Genomic DNA, 19,626 nt, shown 5'->3' on the forward strand with positions numbered 1-19,626 from the left:
GCTAAGCCTCTGTCCCTAACCTCAACCCTAGGGGTAATCCATAAATGATGTCACGCCTTTTTGGTTGATTATAACCCCCCCCCCTCCCTCCACTCCGTCAAACATCGTCACAAAAAGCCAGACGTCCCCCTAAAATGACGTCACACCTCATTCTACAGCCCCTTAAAAATTGCAGTTGAATTTTTCTTAAATTACGATATTTTTCCAAAATCTGAACTCTGTCAACAGAATATTTTAATAAATTCCTATTACAATTTACTAAAAGTTTTCTAAAACGCGAAACAACGGCTAAAATGCGTAATCTAACAATATCATTGCTTTTTTATATTGCCAAAGTGTGACGTCGCACCATCTGAACCCCCCCCCCCCCCCCCACACACCGTCACAAAATTACGGAGCCCCTCCCCTACTAGTGTGACGCCATTTCTGGATGATCCCCCTAGTCCTACCATATGCCTAACCCTAATCATTTCTAACCATAAAACTAGTCGAGATTACTATACTCATATACTACAAACAACACGCCTATTTTATGGAAGAGTCTATTATCAGACATATGTATCAAAATCATTTGACAGCACATGAACATCAATTTGTTAATCTAATTAGATAGACAATTAGATCTAGTTATTAAATTTCTAAATTAGCAACAAATCTCAAGCGATCACTCGATTAGCCAACCGTCGAGGGGGAACTTACATTTGGCTGATTTCTCGACTAAGCGTTGCCCACGAACTAGGTAGAGGGAGATAACTTGTCAGTGATAACAAGCTACTGGTCGGGTTTTAACGGAAATATTTGTAGTCGTAGGTCTAGCATATGTTGACAGTGGGGGGGGGGGGGGGGGGCGGATGGAGCGGACGGACACTGTTAAAAGTATATATTTTCTATATAAATTCCAATTCGTTCGGGGGCGGTAGACTCTCTTCGGAGGGGGGTGGGGGGTGGGGGGGGAGGAGAGGGGGCGAGCCATCACGAAGAGATGCCTGGAAGAATCACTGCTGTACATTGTAACTATAACGGATTTAGCTTTTAGGCCGAATCTATCCCCCTTAGTGTCTAGTCCAGGGGTCTCCAAACTACGGCCCGCGAGGTCCTCTCGTCCGGCCCGCGGAGATCTTTTTGTCCACGGAAAACCCGTTTGTTGGTGATGGCTGAGGAACTTTGCTCAGAAAAATCACATGTCTGGAAGAAACTGACCCCGAACTGAAATGTGATAGTTAATGCGGCCCTCGGACTGAAAAGTTTGGAGACCCCTGGTCTAGTTAAGGTTCTACGCTACACCATTAAATCAGCCAGTTTACACATCATTTTTCGCACATGACTCTTCCCCCTAGTACCATCTCACACGAGTCGTCTTTAAACACCACATTGGCGTCTAACAGACAAATTCTACTCTCATCTGCCCATCCACTTTTTTGACGTGAAGTAGATCTAGGCCTAGCTTATTTTACCCCTACCCCATTAAATGATGCCCTTACGCCCCCCTAGTCGATAACTAGCTATTCCTGTCACAATGTCCACTTCTACAACGTCAACAAACTTAATATTGTGAACACACCTCCACCAGTACATTTTCAAATGACTAACAAGATTCTGGCTTACCATGTACGGTGGATGTACAGTAGCTTTTATGTTAAGACTTGGCTAGAATTTATTACGGTCTTGCACTTTCGTGATACCAACAGTAATAATATATCCAAAACCCCTTAATTCCCCTCCACAACCCAGATATTTGAAAATAAATAATTTAAAATACCATTTTACATTAAATCCTCTTAACACTTTGATAGTTGTCAAAATTAAAATAAGGTGGAATAACAACATCTAAAGGTGCTTTTAAACACCCTGGTACAATACATGTATGAAAATGATAATTCTATTGACATAAGAAAAAAAAATTCAACAACACTGGGATTCATTTAAATGTTTTTTATTTCCTTTTTTTTGGTAATTTATGTTTTGTTAACTTTTTTTTTTCTTTTTTAGTTTTTTTTTTTAAATTTTTTATTTTAGGATGCATTTTAAATAGTTTCCATTGAACTTAAAAATACTGTCATTTTCTACACACAATCCTTGTATACAAAATATAGTCATCAGGCCCTACTTAACATACATTCAAAGAAAAACACTAATCATTAAATATAATTAAACATGACTAATTTTTTAAACTAATAAATAAATTAGTTGAACAGCACACAGTTTTATGAAGTGATATGGTGATTGGAACATTAAGGGGAAAACACTAACAATTTCTTTAAATTGCTTTGAAATGAGAAAAACATGGTATGATATATTGTGAGATATTTTAACAAGAAGTTAATTATTATGAATACTATAATCACTTTATAAATTAGAGCAGTTATAATTACAAATGAATCCTATGAAAACCACATTTTAATAACTAGATCTATATGAATTAAACAAGCAGAAACAAGGTTTAATCATCTGCAGGTAATTCTGGAAGTTTAACAATATTATAATACTTTTTCATATAATTTGATTATTTGAACCCCTTTGTAGCTTGAATTTTCTTATAAATAAATGATAATGGTATGTAGCAGTGAAAAGCTAATGCATTTTTTTGTGCTCAACATGTTATATTTTAACAACTTCCTGGGTAAATGAACTGCTTATTGTGCAATTTATGTAAAAAAATAAAAATGCATGAACGTCAGTTACATTTAACACCATTTTATCAACGAAGGTATTTCTATTCAGCAAATAACATTTTTGAAAAAGTATTTAAAATAATTATTTTAATATCTCGTTTTGAACGTGTTTTAATAGATTAAGCAACTATTGAAGATCAAGTCTGGTTTTAATCCTTGGTAAAGAAGAATGGACAATAGTTATTTTGAAAATTATAAATCTACTTGCTGCACTGACAATCACTGAAACCGCAATACAATGACAGTTATATTTCAAGCACTAAAAAGTCAAGGATGATTTAAAATGTTAAAACTCTTCACACCAAATAAACACAAATTTGTACAAGATAACACCGGAAGATTGTCATTACTTAAAACTGAGTGAATTAGAAAAAAATGTACCTGCCTTTAATAAAAAAAAAAAAGACACCCCCATAAAATGTGGTTGAAAAACTCATGACATTTTCCGGTGTGAGCAGCATTTAAAATTGTTTAAAAACAGAAGCTGAATATGTCCAGTATTTTTCTATTGGTGTTCACTTTAAAAAATGTTAACAAGAAATCATGTATAATTTTGATTTAAAATACCAGGCAAGTGCATGTTCATAAAACACCTTTGTTTTTCACACAAAAATCATTTTGTTTCAACAAAGAAAAAAAAACAAACGAAGCAGTATTTTACTTGTACATGAGAACAATTGCATGACATTTTTTCCCTGCTTCTGCAAAAACTTTAATAAAAAATGCAGTCAAGTCTAACACTACTCTAATCCGTTCACCATGTCTAGAAGGCATACAAAAATAAGAATTCAGTTTGTTACCCAATGTTGCAAACAATAGCCAGTATTTTTAAATAAGACATACATTTTGAAATACGATTTTGTTGTGTTAAAACAGGTTAAACAACCATTTAGCTAAAATTATATTTACATTCTTATTAAAATTATTTACACAAATGCATAGCACGAATCAATGTTTAATCTGTTACAATAATAGATCTGTGTAAGTACACACTTTTTGTAGCTTCGTCATCTTGGAAGGATTCAAACATGAAAGCAAGGCAACGGAAGGAGGCTATTTGTTTTATATGCAACAATTCTTCTAATGGTTAAATTTAGTAATTTGTTTCAGAAAATGGAAATTTGATCACTCTTAAATATTTAACAGGTTTTAGTCTTTCTATAGAAAACTAAATATTCTTGCTTGTTACTTGTCTTTCAACTACATTAGTTAGAATAATTAAATTACAAACATAATACTGCTTTACGTTTTGGAATGAATCTTTAAGTGCATGTATGCGTTGATAAATCATTAAAGTATTTCTTAAAACACTTAAAAGTTTAAGCCTTTGCAAGCTAAAATAATTATTTTTGTTTTATTACTTTTAATACCTCTAAACACCACTAAAAATAAAAAAGTTTGAGGTAAAAGAATACAATTCTGACAAAAACCAAAAAATGTTTTAAATAATCACAAGTCTTTCAGAATATAAAAAAAATGATGTTCAAACTGGTACAAAAATAACAAATCAACAATAATGAAAAAAAAATAAGAATCACAAGTTTAATAACAAAAAAAAAAAAAGGCCTTTTCTGCTTAGATCTTCTGCTAAAAAGGATATTAAATAGTTAAAATGTAAGAATGCTTGAAGTTATTTGCACATTAAAAAATTTGCTTGATTAATATTAGTGCGAGCATCACATGTTAATCCTTGTTATGAATTAGAATTAATGAATAAACTGTGCATCATTAGCACATTTTAGAGCAGCTCAAAATACAGGAAAGCCTTTTGGCACAGAAGAAAAGCAGGTTTACATGAAAAATATTTTAAAACAAGGGCTATTCAGAATGAGACAATTGTTTGAAAACCATAAGAAAAATAGTAAAATATGAAATCAAATAGTTTCAGGTTAACAAAAATATAACTTGATTTAGAAACAAAATATTTTTTTATCAATTTTAAATACAGTTAAAATATTAAGCCATAAATTAGATGTATTATTATCCTATACTTTAAAGAATAAAACTGAGATTGTAAATTAGTAACTTGTGCTGACTAATTATAAAGATTGAAACTAATAAATTAGCATAAATTTGTCACAATTTTTTTTATCTGAACAGAAGACATTGCACTGTTTATGACATAGCAAATTTAAGTATTCCTGAATTTCCATACTTTGTAATCTGTGGTAAATGAATTCACAGAAATTAGTATAACTAATGATAACAAACAAATGAACATTTTTTGAGTGGCATTAAAAAAAAAATAACTGAAATTTTTAAAACCGAATAAATAACTTATTTTGACAATTGATTTCTTTTTTATATACTTTATGACAAAAATAATTTCCACTCTGGCATAATAACTGATATTTTATTTGTATATAATAACTGTCAACGTAATAATAAAAGTACATATATTAGTGAGGAAGGATCTCACACTCCCAAAATAAAAAATACAAAAACATATGCTCATCACAAAATTATCAAAATCTGCTTCTGCTAGCAATTAGACTGATGTTTATTGTATTATAGCAATAATTAAATTTTCTTAAAAGAATCATCAGCATTTTAATTATAAGGTAATACGGAAGATTAACATGAGTCACAAAGACATTTTGCCTACTAACTTGTAATTAAGAAAGAAATTCATTTACTTTTTATAATTAGTAAAAAAAAGTTCATTAATCCAAAGCCTTAACAGCGATTTCATGTAGTAATGGCCCCTTAATGCATATTAAGCATCTAACTAAATTACTAGAATTTAATAAATAATGAAACAAAAAAATTACTATCATACCCATAAGAAGATCAAAGGATGCAGAACATGAAGTATGTACATTTGAGTGACTGGATTTAACAATTAATAATTATCAACAACATAACAAATGGCAGCCTGAAAATATTCATTAAAAATGTACAACTAGATTAACTACCTTCTTAAATTACTTTATAGATAAATCAACTAGAATTAGAAATATTTCTTATGACATACAAAAATATCTTCCTGTAACCTGTAAATAAATATTTAGATTTTTCAAAATGTATAAACTAAACTAACAATTTTGCTATATTAATTAAACATTAAAAAAAAAAACCACTAGTCAAAATTACTGTTAAAAATATAAAGTACTGTACGGAGGATGAAATTGCAATTTCAACATTTTTAAATAGTCTGTATTAAGTACAGTTTAAAATTGAAGGCATAGGTTTATAAATTAAATAACAATATAATTTCATAACTACAAAATGCTGCAATATTAGGGTGAGAGTACCAGCTTTCCTACATTGAAGAGAAGCTTTGGAGATACTTGAACTATATGGTAACTTATCACAAAACTTATTTTAATATCCAAAATATGTAAGCTTTTTAAAAAGCAGAACAAAACTTTACTGCATTTTAAAAAATAAAACAATGGTTTAAGTTGAAGGATATGATAGCGGAATTAATGATTAACAAATATCAAATTTATAATGTCAGTCTAAAAGTGATTAATTAAGCTATACTGATTCAGCCCTATCTCTGCACTTGATTAAAATTCTACTATCTAAGCTCTGTCCACAGAGCTTAGATATTCATCACCTAGCACTACTGCCACCTCTGTTTTGAGAATTATCTCTCTTACCACTTTTTCTTTTTGGTTTATTTGTCCCATGGTTTCTAAAAACTTTATTACCTTGTCTTTGATTATTCAAAGGACCTGGGGGTGGTCTTTGATGAGAATATTGGGATGTACCATTTGTGTTGTATGTTATGAAAGTATCTCTATTATCTCTTGAAGATCCTGCATTGGATTGATACTGTTGTTGATTAGCTGAATGGAACATAGCACTATCATGCTGAGGGTGTTGAACATATCCTCCAAAATTTGAATTAGCAGTGTAATGACGATTGTTATAAAAAACTGTCCCATTACTGTTACCATTGCTGGAGCGAGTGGAAGATACACTACTGTTGCTGGTATCACGAGCAGGTTTGCTCCCTGAGTTGTTCAACTGTGGTACAGTGGGCTTGGAGGTCTCTCTACTTCTTGTGTACTCTCTATTTGGAATGTGAGCACCACTGTAGTGTCCTCCTGATGCTGAGGCACGTCCAGCCTTGGAGCCTGGTGCATTATCACCATTTTGATATGAGATGGGAAGTGGTTGGCGTGACATATTGGTCTCATTGCTGCATTCTGAATCCTTAAAACAGAGAAAATCATTTTGTAAGAAATAATAAATAGATAATTTAAACAGCTATTGGCCAAACTGTTGCCCGAAATAACTTCATCACCTATAATTTTCAACATAATTTCAACCTATACAAAGCAAAACAATGCTCACTCAACAAAAAAATAAGCTTAATACTTACTGTGTCACTAGCATTCCCATCTGAACCAGCTTGTGAACTATCTGAAGACTTGTAGCCTGAACTGTTACCACAAGAATCACTGGCTTCACTTTCTGCATTACCCTCTTGACTTGTCATACTTTGAGAGCCCCTTGCTTCTGCTAATCCACTGAGAGATGATCCCCTAATTGGGAAATCATTTATATTTACCGATTTGCAAAAAAGTTTTAAAAATGCAATTTACCATTAGTTTAAGACGAAGAAAATTAAAACATTTTGCCAAAGGTCAAATTAATAATTGTTTTATTAGCAAATGTTTTAAATAGGACTATAACAGCTTAATTTAAACTACAAAGTTATGTTTTTAAAAATACAGCCAGGGCTCAACTTCTTGTATACAGTGGACAGTTAATACATTAAGTATAAAATACGGCTTGCTCAGCGACTATCAAATGATTATGGGTGTAAAAGCATTTGAACACAGCAGTGTGAGATTGAATCATCATGAACTAGCATAAAGGCAGATGGGATAGAATACTGACCACACAATCCTTTCAAGTTGAAAAACATGAGCTCTACCTCATCTTTCATAGAGACCCTAGGTCTGAAAGGGCTATTTCTTTTTTTTTTTAAAAGCTTAAACAGTTAAGAATTAAACAGCAAGGGGCTAGAAATGAGTAAGTTTGAATGTCAAGAAATTTTTTTTACCTGGATGCCTCTGGATTACGTGATGCAACAGCAGCATAAGATATTTCTGGGTTTTGTTGTGATCCTAAACGGTTTGATTTTGCACTGGATGAGGGCAGGACTGGTTGTTCTAACAAGTCAGAAGCTGCTGCATTGAGTGACATGCTAGGGATGTTCTCCTTAACCAATTTTAGACTTTTTGAGAATTTACTTTTTACCCATTGTCTATAATCCACAACATCATCTGTCACCCTGACAATTCTTCCCAGGATGCTATATCAAAATTAAAATATAATTACACATTTTAAAACAAAATAACACTAACTGTCAATGTATAGGCAATATTGTGGTATTTTAACTAGGTTTAAATAAAATAAATCCTCACCTTTTATTGCTATGGGTAAGATGTGCATTATGTGGTGCAACTGCATGTTTTAGAACAAGGTATGCATATTCAAAAGCATTCTTTACTGACATAGCTCCATATGAACTGCGTCCAATATCATTTCCTTTAAATGAAAATTTAAGTATTTTAAATGCCAACTTATTAAAATGTAAAAGAAGCATAATATGACATGCTACATTAAGTCAAACAGTAATTGTTTCTTCTAAATATACCTGTTTACATATGAAAGCTGGTCTGCCTTACCTGCTTTCAAAGGGTCTTCAATACATAACATTGATGGTCTATAGCCATTATCCATATCTTTTGAAACCTCTTCTTTGGGCAAGTAAGCTCCACCATTTTTTATGCGAATAGCAGTTTTGAGGTAATTGAAGTTTCGCCCATACAATTCAAAGAACTCAATCAGTAAAACACCTAGATTGCAATTAGGTTTAGTAGGATCTTCTCTAGGATGAAGCTGCAAAGGTACAAAGAAGGAATTTATTTTAAATATTAAGAATTTTAAAATCTACAACCAGTGTTAGACATTAACTAACTGCAAGAAATAAAACGTGTACCTGAAGAAAACTAATAGCCAATAAAGTAAGACTGTATGAAGAAATTCCTCCTGTAAAAACCTCATTTAAATCTCTTTGTAGTAAAAACTGCTTAAGAACAAACACCAAGTATTTCAAACAATCATATTCCTTTAAGTATTTCTGAGGAAAAACAGGTTTGATACATTAGGTTATGCACATAACGAAGAACAAATATAACATACATCCCAAGTAACTACAAGTATTTTAAGGAAATTTATTTTTGAAGACCTATGAAATGAACAAAAGTTTGTGAAAAAGTAATACCTGAATGAGCTGGGCACTTTCAACACCATAATTCTGATTGTTGTCCATGTTAAAACTCACATCTACTTTGACTTCACTTTCAGCATCTGTAAGTTTTACTATTGGTACCTGAAAATAATTTTTTTTGGGGATCATTACCACACAGTCAAAATGACCAATCACTGATACATATCTAATAGATGAACAATATAATTTATGAATAGTTATACTTACTGATGCTTTATCCAAAACTTTTATAGATGAGGGGTCTGCCAGTTTTTTCTTGAGCAATGCATTTTGTAATGTAAACAAAGGTTGCGAATCCCATTTTCCAAACACAACTAAATCTATGTCACTGAAAAAAGTATAAAAATTAATAAATCAGTAATAGTTTTATAAGATTGCAAGGTAAAAATCAATCCGGTTTAAAAAAAAATAAAAAATGAAACACTAAAGTATTTACAGTAAAGAAAAAAAATTAAGTGTTTTGCAATTTAAGAGCTACATAACTTACCTAGTAGGAAGGTAAAGATCTGTTCTAAAGCTGCCAAAAATTTCAACCTAAAGCAATAAGTGAAAAAAAATTAACATGTTCTATTACTATTTTATAAAAGTTATTTTATTGAATTTTATGATTTTTACTTGTGAACCCAGGATATTGATAAAAAGTCAATTATGAAACAATAAGTTTGCCATTTTAATAACATGACAGTATAAACAAGTAACTTGATTTTGAGAAAAGGCTGTAATTAACAAAAAAAAAAAAAAAAAAAAAAAAAAAAAAAAAAAACCAACCCCACATCCATCAAGATTCAATGGCCATTATCCACAAGCAATGTTAAAATTAATATATAAAAGTTCATGAAACTTCACTTTAAAAAGTGACAAACAATTACCCTAGCTCCAGGCCAAAGTTCTTCTATTACTGATCTGAGACGATCTACAACTGCTTTTCTCATTGCTGCTTCTTGAGGTTGGGGGGAAATGTAGGCATAAAAATCCTTGATCTCCTCATGTAATCTGAGAAAATAGTTTACAATTCTTAATTAGGCCTATAAATCTAAAGACAACGCTTGAATTAAAACGTGGATATTAGATACTATATAAATAACTAGTTTTAAAAGTGAGTGGTAAATTAAAATAGTGCAAAACAAATTTTTAAAGAAAGCACTGTACAACAGTTACATCTGGAAGGGCAAACTGTAGAAAAGTTTTAAATTTCATTCTTTTAAAAAAATATTTAAGATCATGATATCCCAAATAAATAAAAATCCGCGCCACCCCACCCCAACCACGTTCCTAAACCACCTTTACCGATTTATTTTAAAAGTTGCTGATCACCCGCCCTCCCCGCCTGCTATTAACGGAACCACCGTCGTCCCGTTTATTATATTAATGGACGAACATGTGCCAAAATTCAAGACTGGGTTCATCTATTTTAAAAGTAAACACGATAATGTCTTATCTCTGTGTTAGTAACAAACAAAAAAGACAAGCCACCGTAATACATATGACAGAAGAAAACAAACGAATAAGCAGCTCGTGGAATGTGAGAAAATAGCTGACGCTGCGTATGACTCGTAGCTTGCGCACACTGCGTGGGCGCTGGTTTTATTTTTGACGAGATCTACGTGAATAAACAGCGAGCGGGTTTACGCCCAGACAAGCGGAGCGGGTGAGAGATGGTGTAATAACACGAAATCGCTAAACCACGAGTACCGATTGGCGACACAGAATCTACTACTTGTTTATACACAGTAGCAAATAGATGTGAACTCAAGAGCTAACACACCAGAAAGTAAAACAGCGGAAAGTTATGAAGAACCACCTTCCTATTTCGCAGTTTCTCGACAAAATAAAAATATTGGCCTTTTACAATAACGAATGTAAATGCTATTACAAAAAAATATGGCAACGACACCAGAACAAGATAATTCTACGATAAACTCTAATAGCTGTAATAAGTAAACATACAAATAATCATATTGCACCCATCCTCCCCAAAATGTATTTATTTTGTAAAACAACATACTAGATCTAGACACAGACCTGCTAGATGAATGTAATAAAAGTATACAAGTTTTTGTTACTTGACTATCCGACAGCATTTTGATAACGGTATAATGCACAAGGCGACATTCAAACGAAACAAGGTAACTTGATTTGAAAAACTATTCCCCATAAACTTTACCCGTGATGATTCTCAAGATAAAATATTGAAGTGATTATTGACACACCGCAACCTTAAACATAAATGACGTCACAAACACAGGGTGGGTTGTGCGAGACGATGTGCTACGTAGGTAGGGGTGTGGATGGGTGGGTAAAGTAATGTGACGTATTTAATACACATTTAAAAAAAAAACCTGATAGTTTTTTATTTTAGTGTGTGTGGAAATTCGTGGTGTCATTTTATGGAGGAGTGTTTAAGTAATCGGTAAAAATAAACATGATTAACATTGAAGCCATTATGAAACTTCAAAGTATTTCAACTTTCAGTTTCAATTCCAAGAAAAATTTCGTGTCACAAATGAAACCATAACAACAGTGACTATCTTTTTTTTGTAATAATATGATGTAAAAAATGAGTGTCATGATCATGAAATGAACTAGATATGAATGTTATCAGTCTATTGTATCTACTCTTTCTCTCTGCTATACATTTCAATTACATGTTGGTCCTGGTCTATTATTTACAAACTTTGCATTGAAAGCCCTGCCATACCAATACATTAATTTTAAAGTTACTTTTTAATACCATGCACAGTGGTTAGTGATGATGGTAGTAAAGACAGGCTTATAGTGCCAAAGTGTAAATACATTCTATAGATGAAAAACGTGACAAAAGAGGAACACTTATAGAATTAGCATGTTTTTCCATATAATATAATTTATAATAAAGTTAACTGATCTAAAAAGAATTACATTACTTTTGGTCTTAAATTATGCAATAAATAATGTATTACCTTTGATACTAATACTCAATTTCTGTACAGCCAGTAATTATATATCCAATAAAAATCAACAATAATAATTTATTTTTTATTTTTTAAGGATCAATTTATTGTGACTTGTTAGTAATGAAGTGCAAGAGTTTTAGATAAAAAATAATTTAATTTTTTTGGTATGCATTAAAGTGAATATATAAAAAAGAATGAAAAGAAAGAAGCCACTTACCTCCATAAACTAAGAAATGTGTGGCTCTTTATTAGTTATTTGTTCAAGAAATGAACATTTTGTATTGAAATAAACATTAAGATATATCTACAGCATATTTACTGCACTGTTTTTGCATTTCAAGAGGTAAATGTATGTATGAAAACCCAACATTTTTTTAAAGGTGTGGAAGAAACAAGATAACTTATCAAGTAATTTATTTCAACTGAACATCCTATTGAACACCCTAGAAATATCTATGTATTTAATATAATTAAAGCATCTTCTGTTTAAAGATATTTTAATTATAAAAATTGTTATTTGAGGTTCTACTTAATAAACTATGAATGGAAAAGTATTCTTAAAAATACTTGAACCAAAAATTATAACGCGATTGATATTTGAAATTCTATTAAAAAAAGAATGGAAAAGTAATCTTAAACTGAGTAAGAACCCATTTACCCTTTTCTTTTTGTAAAACATAACTAACAAGGTCTAGGTAATGTTATAGTAGTATGAGGAAAAGGCGAGTTCAAAGATGTGGCTGGTAGAAAGATCTGTCTCTTAATGCCCAGTACGATACTGTATTTCCTTTTATACTATCAGAACAAGTACAGAGTAAAGTATGGGCCTAATTATTTTTTAGATGGGTGTTATCTGTTATACCAGTTCCCAATAATAGCACAATTGCGAATCATAGAATCGACTTAAAAAAGGGTGTTAGGTAACTGGTAGGTAACATAATTACAAACATATGCTAACTCTATCTCTAACCCTAGTTATACCATATGCCCAATCCTAATTTCTAACCATAAAACTAGACTAGACTACAATATTAGAAAGAACCTAACACTTCTATTTCAGGTATACCTAATTATCCGTTGGCTGATACAAATTAGCCTATATATCTGCCTACTGAGTTAAGAAGAGATAATTGATCATGGGCATTTCAAATTGGACTGAACATAAAGACTAGGCCTACAAAATGCAACTTAAATTAGATTAGGGGCCTAATAAAAATATTTAGAATAGGGGCCTAACATTTAAATTCCTAAACTGAATCTACTTTTCAACCTTAAAAAATTAATTAACACTCCATTCAACACTGGCTATAATGCCTTCAGTATGTGATTAAACTTGTCTTGTCATAACCTATGTGCTGTAAAACATGTAATAATACAGAAAACAAACAAATAGTAAATAGGCATAAGAAATTATAGGGTCTGTAGTCTGTTTTAACTTTAGGGTAATAATATTACTAATAAAGTAGCCTGTAAGGCACCAAAAGGAAAATTAGATCAGGCCTAACTTATTAAAATATTTAATTTAGACCTTTTTAGATTAGGGCCCTAGCCCTCTAGATTTAAATTAATTTTAGATTGATTAGTCAAGATCTAGAACAGGAAAATTCACCAGCTTCAACTTTACATAAAATATCAAAATAAGGCTTAGTTACCAATAGTTAGGGCATTTTAGTTTTAGGGTCTAACGGTCTAAAAACCTAGATTCTAGATCTCTAGTTCAGTAACTACACTAGATTCTAGATCTAGATTAGTTCAGGCCAGCCAGAAAAAGATAAACTTTGGGCTTATACTTATATGCCTATAAATTTATTATTAGATTATCAACATCATTAGGTCTATTTTAAATACATAATATATACTAGTTTATTATTTATAATTGAGTTCTACTTAACTAACTCCTAGACTTAGACTAGTCGACATCACAGGTTATTTTTTTATGATGACGATGCTTTCTTGACTTACCCAATGACACCATGTCCGTATTTTTTGTGTGGCTTTTTCCAAGGTGTAAGTCCGTCTTTTAAAACATTAGTATTAACTGAAAAGTTTAAACCAAATGTACATGCACGATTATCGCTTCTCTTTCTTTTCTGTAACAATACTTGCTTCTTATGTAATGTGTTTGAGTCTGTCGGGCTGTCCAGAGGAATAAAATCTTGAGGTTTTTGGTCAGATGTTGATCCCAAAGGCATGTTGTCTAAACGTTCCCAAATACTCGTCCATAAATCATGAGCGGGTCCTAATTGTTCAGGTGGATACCAAGCAATTCTTGGATCCATAAAAAATAAAATTTACAAAAATCTTTCACACTCAGCAGTAACAATTTTAACTAACAACTCACATCCACACTCAAAGCCCTGGGAAGCGATAAACTGGGAAGGAAGTTTGAATTTTGCGCATGCGTGAAACATTTAAAAAAAATAACCGAGATCGATCCGGTTGTGCTCGGAATAGCTCGGGGTCAAGATATGACGCTTATATAACAGTAACTTAACAGAACAATGCTAGTCGTGACAGTAATGTTAAAGACCGTTACCTAAGCCTACTGTCAATTTACATTTTCCCGATTAGGTGTTGCTTGGTTCAGCGAATAGGCGCTTTACTTTATTAAATTATTATGGCCTAAAAACTTGGTCACATAAAGACATAAAAAAAGAGTAAAGAGCCGCTAACACTAACTAATCCTAGAGATCTACAACTTTCCAGTAGATTCTAGACTAGCCTAGGCCCTAGTCTAGGACTCTACTACAGCTGAGTCTGTCTCGATTCTAACTTATCTCCAGCTGTCTAGCTGAGGACCTAAGGCTAAAGTCTAATATAATAATTAATAACTAGACTCTAATAAAATAGACTATCTATATAGAAAAGATCTCGAGTAGATCTTGATCTAGATTATTCTAGAGTAGAGATAGATTTAGATTATTCTAGATAAATGATAGGTAATAATAATAATAGTACTGAGTAGTAATACTAAAAAAAAATACTATTATTATTATTATAAATTATACTAACTATTTATTACTGAGTTGGCTTATTATAGTAAAAATAAAAATGGATTTAGTTGGGGCCTAGGCCTATATTTACATTTAATTTTAGTAGTTTTTAGTTATAATACAATATTTTTCCAACTTCTGATAATCATAGGCTCTCCAAGTAGTATAGTCAATGTACTGAATGTAGTTTAGTATGTAGGAGAGCGGCTAGTGCAGAAAAAGGCAGTAATTTTTCCCTATATTAAAGGTAATAGGTATATATATATATATATATATATATATATTTATATATATATATACAAAAATATGTATATGCCTATATTTACACACACATACGTACATATATAACTCCTAACCAAGTCCATATTGGAGAAGAAATGAGACAGATGATTTATACAAACATATATCAACGAGAAAAATGGCCCGTTGAGGAAGGATACACCGGGCGCTAGGTTGATAGTGCTGTCTCTTTTCTCTAAACTAAAACCAACCCACCCCCCACACCCCCCACACACACCACCCCCCACCCCCACCCCACCCACCACCCCCCCACCCCCAAAAAAAACATGTCTACCGTCCCATTCAACGAAATATAATTATATACTTTTTCCAGTGTCCGCCCCCTCCCAGAAAATTCTACCCCCGCCCCAGAAAATTTCAAGTACCCCCACCCCTCTCTGGGGAGGAAAAAGTCTGAAAGAAACACTGAAACCAACCCACCCCCCACACACCACCCCCCCCCCCCCAAAAAAAAACATGTCTACCGTCCCATTGCAAGAAAACCACTTTTTAGATTAGACACATTAATTAGGCGGTAATTTTATTATAGAGTATCGATGAGGAAATTTCTTTTGAGTTGGGGAGGGGGGGGGGGGGGCTCAGACGTTCTTACGCGGGGGGTGGGGCTTCGCCCCTACCCGAAGAATTGTATGCAAGAAACTCTTCACGCAAACCATTTAGATTAGACAACATTTCCTTTTTTTCAATGTTTACGCGATAATCAATGACGTCATTACATTACTGTGTGCACTCTCTGGTTTGAGATTATGTTCTACTCTACGCTAAATGTGTCGATGTCATATTTCGTTTTTCGAATTACTGTGCATGTTTTTAAATTGCTTGTGTTTTCTCTAGAGCGTTCTTGTCAGACAGAGCGTTCTTGTCAGATACACAGACAGCGAAACTATTAGTATAGATTAAGGCAACAGCTTTTTCTGGCAACAACAGTATCTGACACCTTAACTGAATGATGAGCTGGCATACAAATATTTCAGAAATGATACTGGAACTCTGTACATATCCCACTTTAACTAACAGATATTGTCCATTCTTTTCATCCATTAGAAAATGAATTATATCTTATATAAGGGCTCTTTCAAAAGCCACTTCGACTCAGTATCTAAGAAAAATGTCAACCTTACTTATAATACACAGGCAAATGATTTTATCAGACCTTTTTTGACAAAGTACTCTTCCAAAGTTGGCTTTTAATGAAAGTTAATAATAGATAAGGGATAATGTTAATATTGGCCAGGTTTGTTTACACTACTGCCCAGGTGTCAGGGGTGCTCTTGTGAGGTACCGGTTACACTACAGCAGGGGTCGCAGGTCTGCGTCTCCTGATTCAGTTTAGTCATCTAATGTGGTGGCCCACCATGTCCCTATCGTAGGGTGCTCTTTAAAACAAATGAAGTTGCCATAGTGCTCACAGGGGAGTCCGTGGTGCTGAAGGTCACCCTACAACCAAGAGCACAGGCGGACATGTCTGCCGCAGTTTGATCTTTGAATTAAGTAGTACTCCTGATGAACCCCAATGCAGGACACCCAATTAACAGATCTGAGTGCTAATGAATTGGGGGTAACTCTGGGTGCAAAATTCCACCCGACCTGGCACATCCCCTCCAATATTACATTTTTTTTTTGTAGAAACCTTTCCAGAAGTATTCTCAATAACTTCTTAAAGTTTTATGGTGAATGGATGATAGTTGCAGTAATGCATAAAAGACAAGCAAACAAACCCACAGACAGAAATACTTTATTTATATATATAGATAGAACCATGTTATGCATATCACATTTGATAGGTTTATTCCTTATCTTTATTTTTTTCTGATGTTTACTTACCTTAACATTAAATGCAGCACATTGATACTAATTTTTTTGTTAATCCACAACTTGTAGGACTATTCTTACTAAATTTCTTGCATGTGCAAGTTTATTGCAACTTAACAATACCCAAGATAAATGGATATAAAAAATGGTAAGTTTGCATAATTTTTTAGATTTGGTGAATTTAAAATGTTAATAATAAATTGTGCTTAAATTGATTGATTCAATAGCTATTTTAGCTTTATATAATCATGATTAAACATTTTTATGCATATTTATTTATTTAACAAACATATGTAACAACTTTGTTGGTTCATTAAAACTTTAATGTCATTTTTGTAGTTTTAATGTATGTTACTGAGGTTACTGTTCTGATTGATTTTGGAAGATTTTTTTTACACTTTAAAGCAGTAATGGTTTGCAGTTTTCATATCTACTAAAAGCGAGTAGGGCCTAGGGCTTTCAGCACTAATTCCATTATCTTAAATGAACGATCACTTGTTGGCTTTTTTTTATTGTAGCTGCATTGTTTGAGACAGACTACTAGAAAAACCTTGCTATGTTTTTTTCACAAAATTACACATTGCTGCTATATAATGTGCAACATTGCAAATTCCTTGACTAAAATACATTGTTAAAGATTTTTTAAAATTATTTTTAACCTTCATGTTCTTTACAGCTGAAGCTTATGGTACACTGAGCTCACATGATCTTAACTCACTCTCCCATCCAAAGGTAATTAGTACTTCTCTTAAATATTTTATGGCTTATTTCTTTCTGATAATTTAAAAACATGTAATTTGATTTCTCCCATCTTTCAGGGGAAACATGAGAGCAAACAGTGGGTGTCCTCATTTATAAATGAACATCTGCCTTCAGCAAGATTAAAAAACAATGAAAGTGACATGAGCTCCAAGTATGAATACATTGGATCAAAGGGAGTGAAGAAGAAATCAGTTCCAAGGCTAAATGGGAAAAAAACTTTATCAAAGAAGAAAATGCTGTTTACACCTGAAATAATTACTGATATCAAGTATGCCAGTTTCTTCCTAATATTACATTTTTAAATTGCAATGGAAATGTGGTAATTGGCATATTTACTTACCTAAAAAATTAAAAGTTACATAGATGAAAAGAACTAGCTTTATAGGATGGATAATGCAGCTAGTTATTATGGTAGACAGAACCATATTGTTTTATAAAGTTGCCTACAACTACTGCCTACTACATGCACAATAAACGTTTATTTTTAGTTAGTCTTACTTAGAGTTAACATGTAGCCTACCATATAAATCATAAGTTAAGATGCGCTTATTATATTTAAACCCTCAAATAAATATGGCATTTGCATTATAGTATAAGTGTATTTGGTAATTTCTGATGTTCAAAAGGTTCAATTTTTGTCCATAAATGCTCAAGAAAAATTGTGAGAATTCAATTCAATTGTTAAAACAGATTAAATAAGGTTTATGGTAATTCTTGTCATCAATAGCATCTTTATATCAACAGATTCAGTTCTTTCTTGCCTTTAAATGAGTTATGGATAAAATACATGGAAGACTTAATACAATTCTCCAAGTAAGTAAAGAGCATAGTTTGAATGAATGGAAATTTGATAAATACCTATAATACACTACTAACTCAAGTCAGACATAGTATTTGAATGCTTTGTGTATTTGATATGAGACTAAAAAAATTTTTTTGTCTTTACTATGAAAACAAAACATGAATTTAATTCAAGATACCATTCCCTTTTTTTTTAGAATGACATCTTCAAATTTCCAAGCTTCTGCAGCTCAAAAAATGATGAAGGCGGATCTGCATGGTTGCCACCTTACTGTTAGGAAATCAAAATGCCCAAGTTTTATAGGAGTGCATGGGATTGTTATTAAAGAGACCAGAAACATGTTTCAACTAATTACACCTGATAATAAAATTAAGAGTAAGTTTGAACATCTATTTCAGTTATATTACCTTAGATTATTACTGTTTATGATCTTTAACGTTTAACACTACTTGGTACAAGAACTGTCCAGACAATGTTTTAATTTTCCTATACCAGTTCTAAGGCTTGGTTCTAAGTTTATAGCAGAATATTGAAACCTTTTGAAAAATTCTTTGCAACCATTTCAGTTAACTATTTTGTTGTGTTTATTTCAGATGTACCAAAAATGAATTCTATTTTTTGTGTTGCATTGCATGGTCAGAATTTTACAATATTTGGAAACCAGTTTACAGTAAAGCCAGGTGAAAGAGCCTCAAAAAAGTTTAAGTCAAAGCCAAGTATTGATTTATGACACATTAAATAATTAAAGCTTCAACTTGACTTGTTATTTATTTTTAGAACAAGTGTAATATTATTAGTCTAATTTAGATTTAATATGGTTTGGTCATAATTGTTGTAAGTGTATTTTCTTATCTGTATGGTTTGGTTTAATTGGCTTACTTATTGGCAAATTTTTTTTTAGAATTAATAAATGATAATGAAGCATCAATTAGAATATACTTCATTATTGTGGATTAACAAGAATTAAAGATAAAGGTTGATTGATAGATAACATCATTCTTGCCTCGCAATTAAGCACAATTTATTTAGAAGTTTATATTATATATATATAGATCTATATAAATATACAAAATATATATGAATCAAAATTCAACAATGA

The 19,626-nt window shown here is 32.1% G+C and overlaps 2 protein-coding genes across 8 annotated transcripts; one reads left to right on the top strand and one right to left on the bottom strand.

Moving 5' to 3' along the window:
• Positions 1 to 1,909: 1,909 nt before the first annotated feature.
• On the bottom strand, positions 1,910 to 14,228 carry LOC131949983 (terminal nucleotidyltransferase 4B). The gene is made up of 11 exons (XM_059311957.1): positions 13,821 to 14,228; positions 9,795 to 9,918; positions 9,413 to 9,459; positions 9,133 to 9,253; positions 8,920 to 9,027; positions 8,635 to 8,775; positions 8,321 to 8,534; positions 8,057 to 8,180; positions 7,693 to 7,944; positions 7,006 to 7,168; positions 1,910 to 6,836 (listed from the first exon to the last, which is right to left on the bottom strand). Exons 1-11 carry the CDS (start codon positions 14,135 to 14,137, stop codon positions 6,231 to 6,233), a joined length of 2,217 nt encoding a protein of 738 aa, XP_059167940.1. The 5' UTR covers positions 14,138 to 14,228; the 3' UTR covers positions 1,910 to 6,230.
• Positions 14,229 to 14,282: 54 nt separating this feature from the next.
• LOC131949984 (ribonuclease P protein subunit p29) lies at positions 14,283 to 19,281 on the top strand. Of its 7 annotated transcripts, none has more exons than XM_059311959.1 (8): positions 14,295 to 14,429; positions 15,003 to 15,098; positions 17,033 to 17,111; positions 17,640 to 17,695; positions 17,782 to 17,993; positions 18,470 to 18,538; positions 18,724 to 18,902; positions 19,121 to 19,281. In XM_059311959.1, exons 3-8 carry the CDS (start codon positions 17,096 to 17,098, stop codon positions 19,255 to 19,257), a joined length of 669 nt encoding a protein of 222 aa, XP_059167942.1. In that variant the 5' UTR covers positions 14,295 to 14,429; positions 15,003 to 15,098; positions 17,033 to 17,095; the 3' UTR covers positions 19,258 to 19,281. The 7 variants fall into 7 exon arrangements, with proteins under 7 accessions (XP_059167944.1, XP_059167941.1, XP_059167945.1 ...); XM_059311960.1 differs by having other exon boundaries at positions 14,295 to 14,374; XM_059311961.1 differs by lacking the exon at positions 15,003 to 15,098 and having other exon boundaries at positions 14,283 to 14,374.
• Positions 19,282 to 19,626: the final 345 nt, after the last annotated feature.

The sequence above is a fragment of the Physella acuta genome, unplaced genomic scaffold, assembly GCF_028476545.2.
Source record: "Physella acuta isolate Inbredline_101_S28 unplaced genomic scaffold, ASM2847654v3 ptg000725l, whole genome shotgun sequence".
NCBI classification, from domain to species: domain Eukaryota; kingdom Metazoa; phylum Mollusca; class Gastropoda; family Physidae; genus Physella; species Physella acuta.

Coding starts and splice junctions, on each gene's coding strand:
- LOC131949983 (XM_059311957.1), bottom strand. CDS start 14,137: ATGGATCCAAGAATTGCTTGGTATCCACCTGAACAATTAGGACCCGCT. Junction 9,460..9,794: donor AACTTTGGCCTGGAGCTAGG/GTAATTGTTTGT, acceptor TTATTGCTTTAG/GTTGAAATTTTTGGCAGCTT. Junction 8,181..8,320: donor TGAAGACCCTTTGAAAGCAG/GTAAGGCAGACC, acceptor TTTCATTTAAAG/GAAATGATATTGGACGCAGT.
- LOC131949984 (XM_059311961.1), top strand. Junction 17,696..17,781: donor ACTCACTCTCCCATCCAAAG/GTAATTAGTACT, acceptor CCCATCTTTCAG/GGGAAACATGAGAGCAAACA. Junction 18,903..19,120: donor ACCTGATAATAAAATTAAGA/GTAAGTTTGAAC, acceptor TGTTTATTTCAG/ATGTACCAAAAATGAATTCT.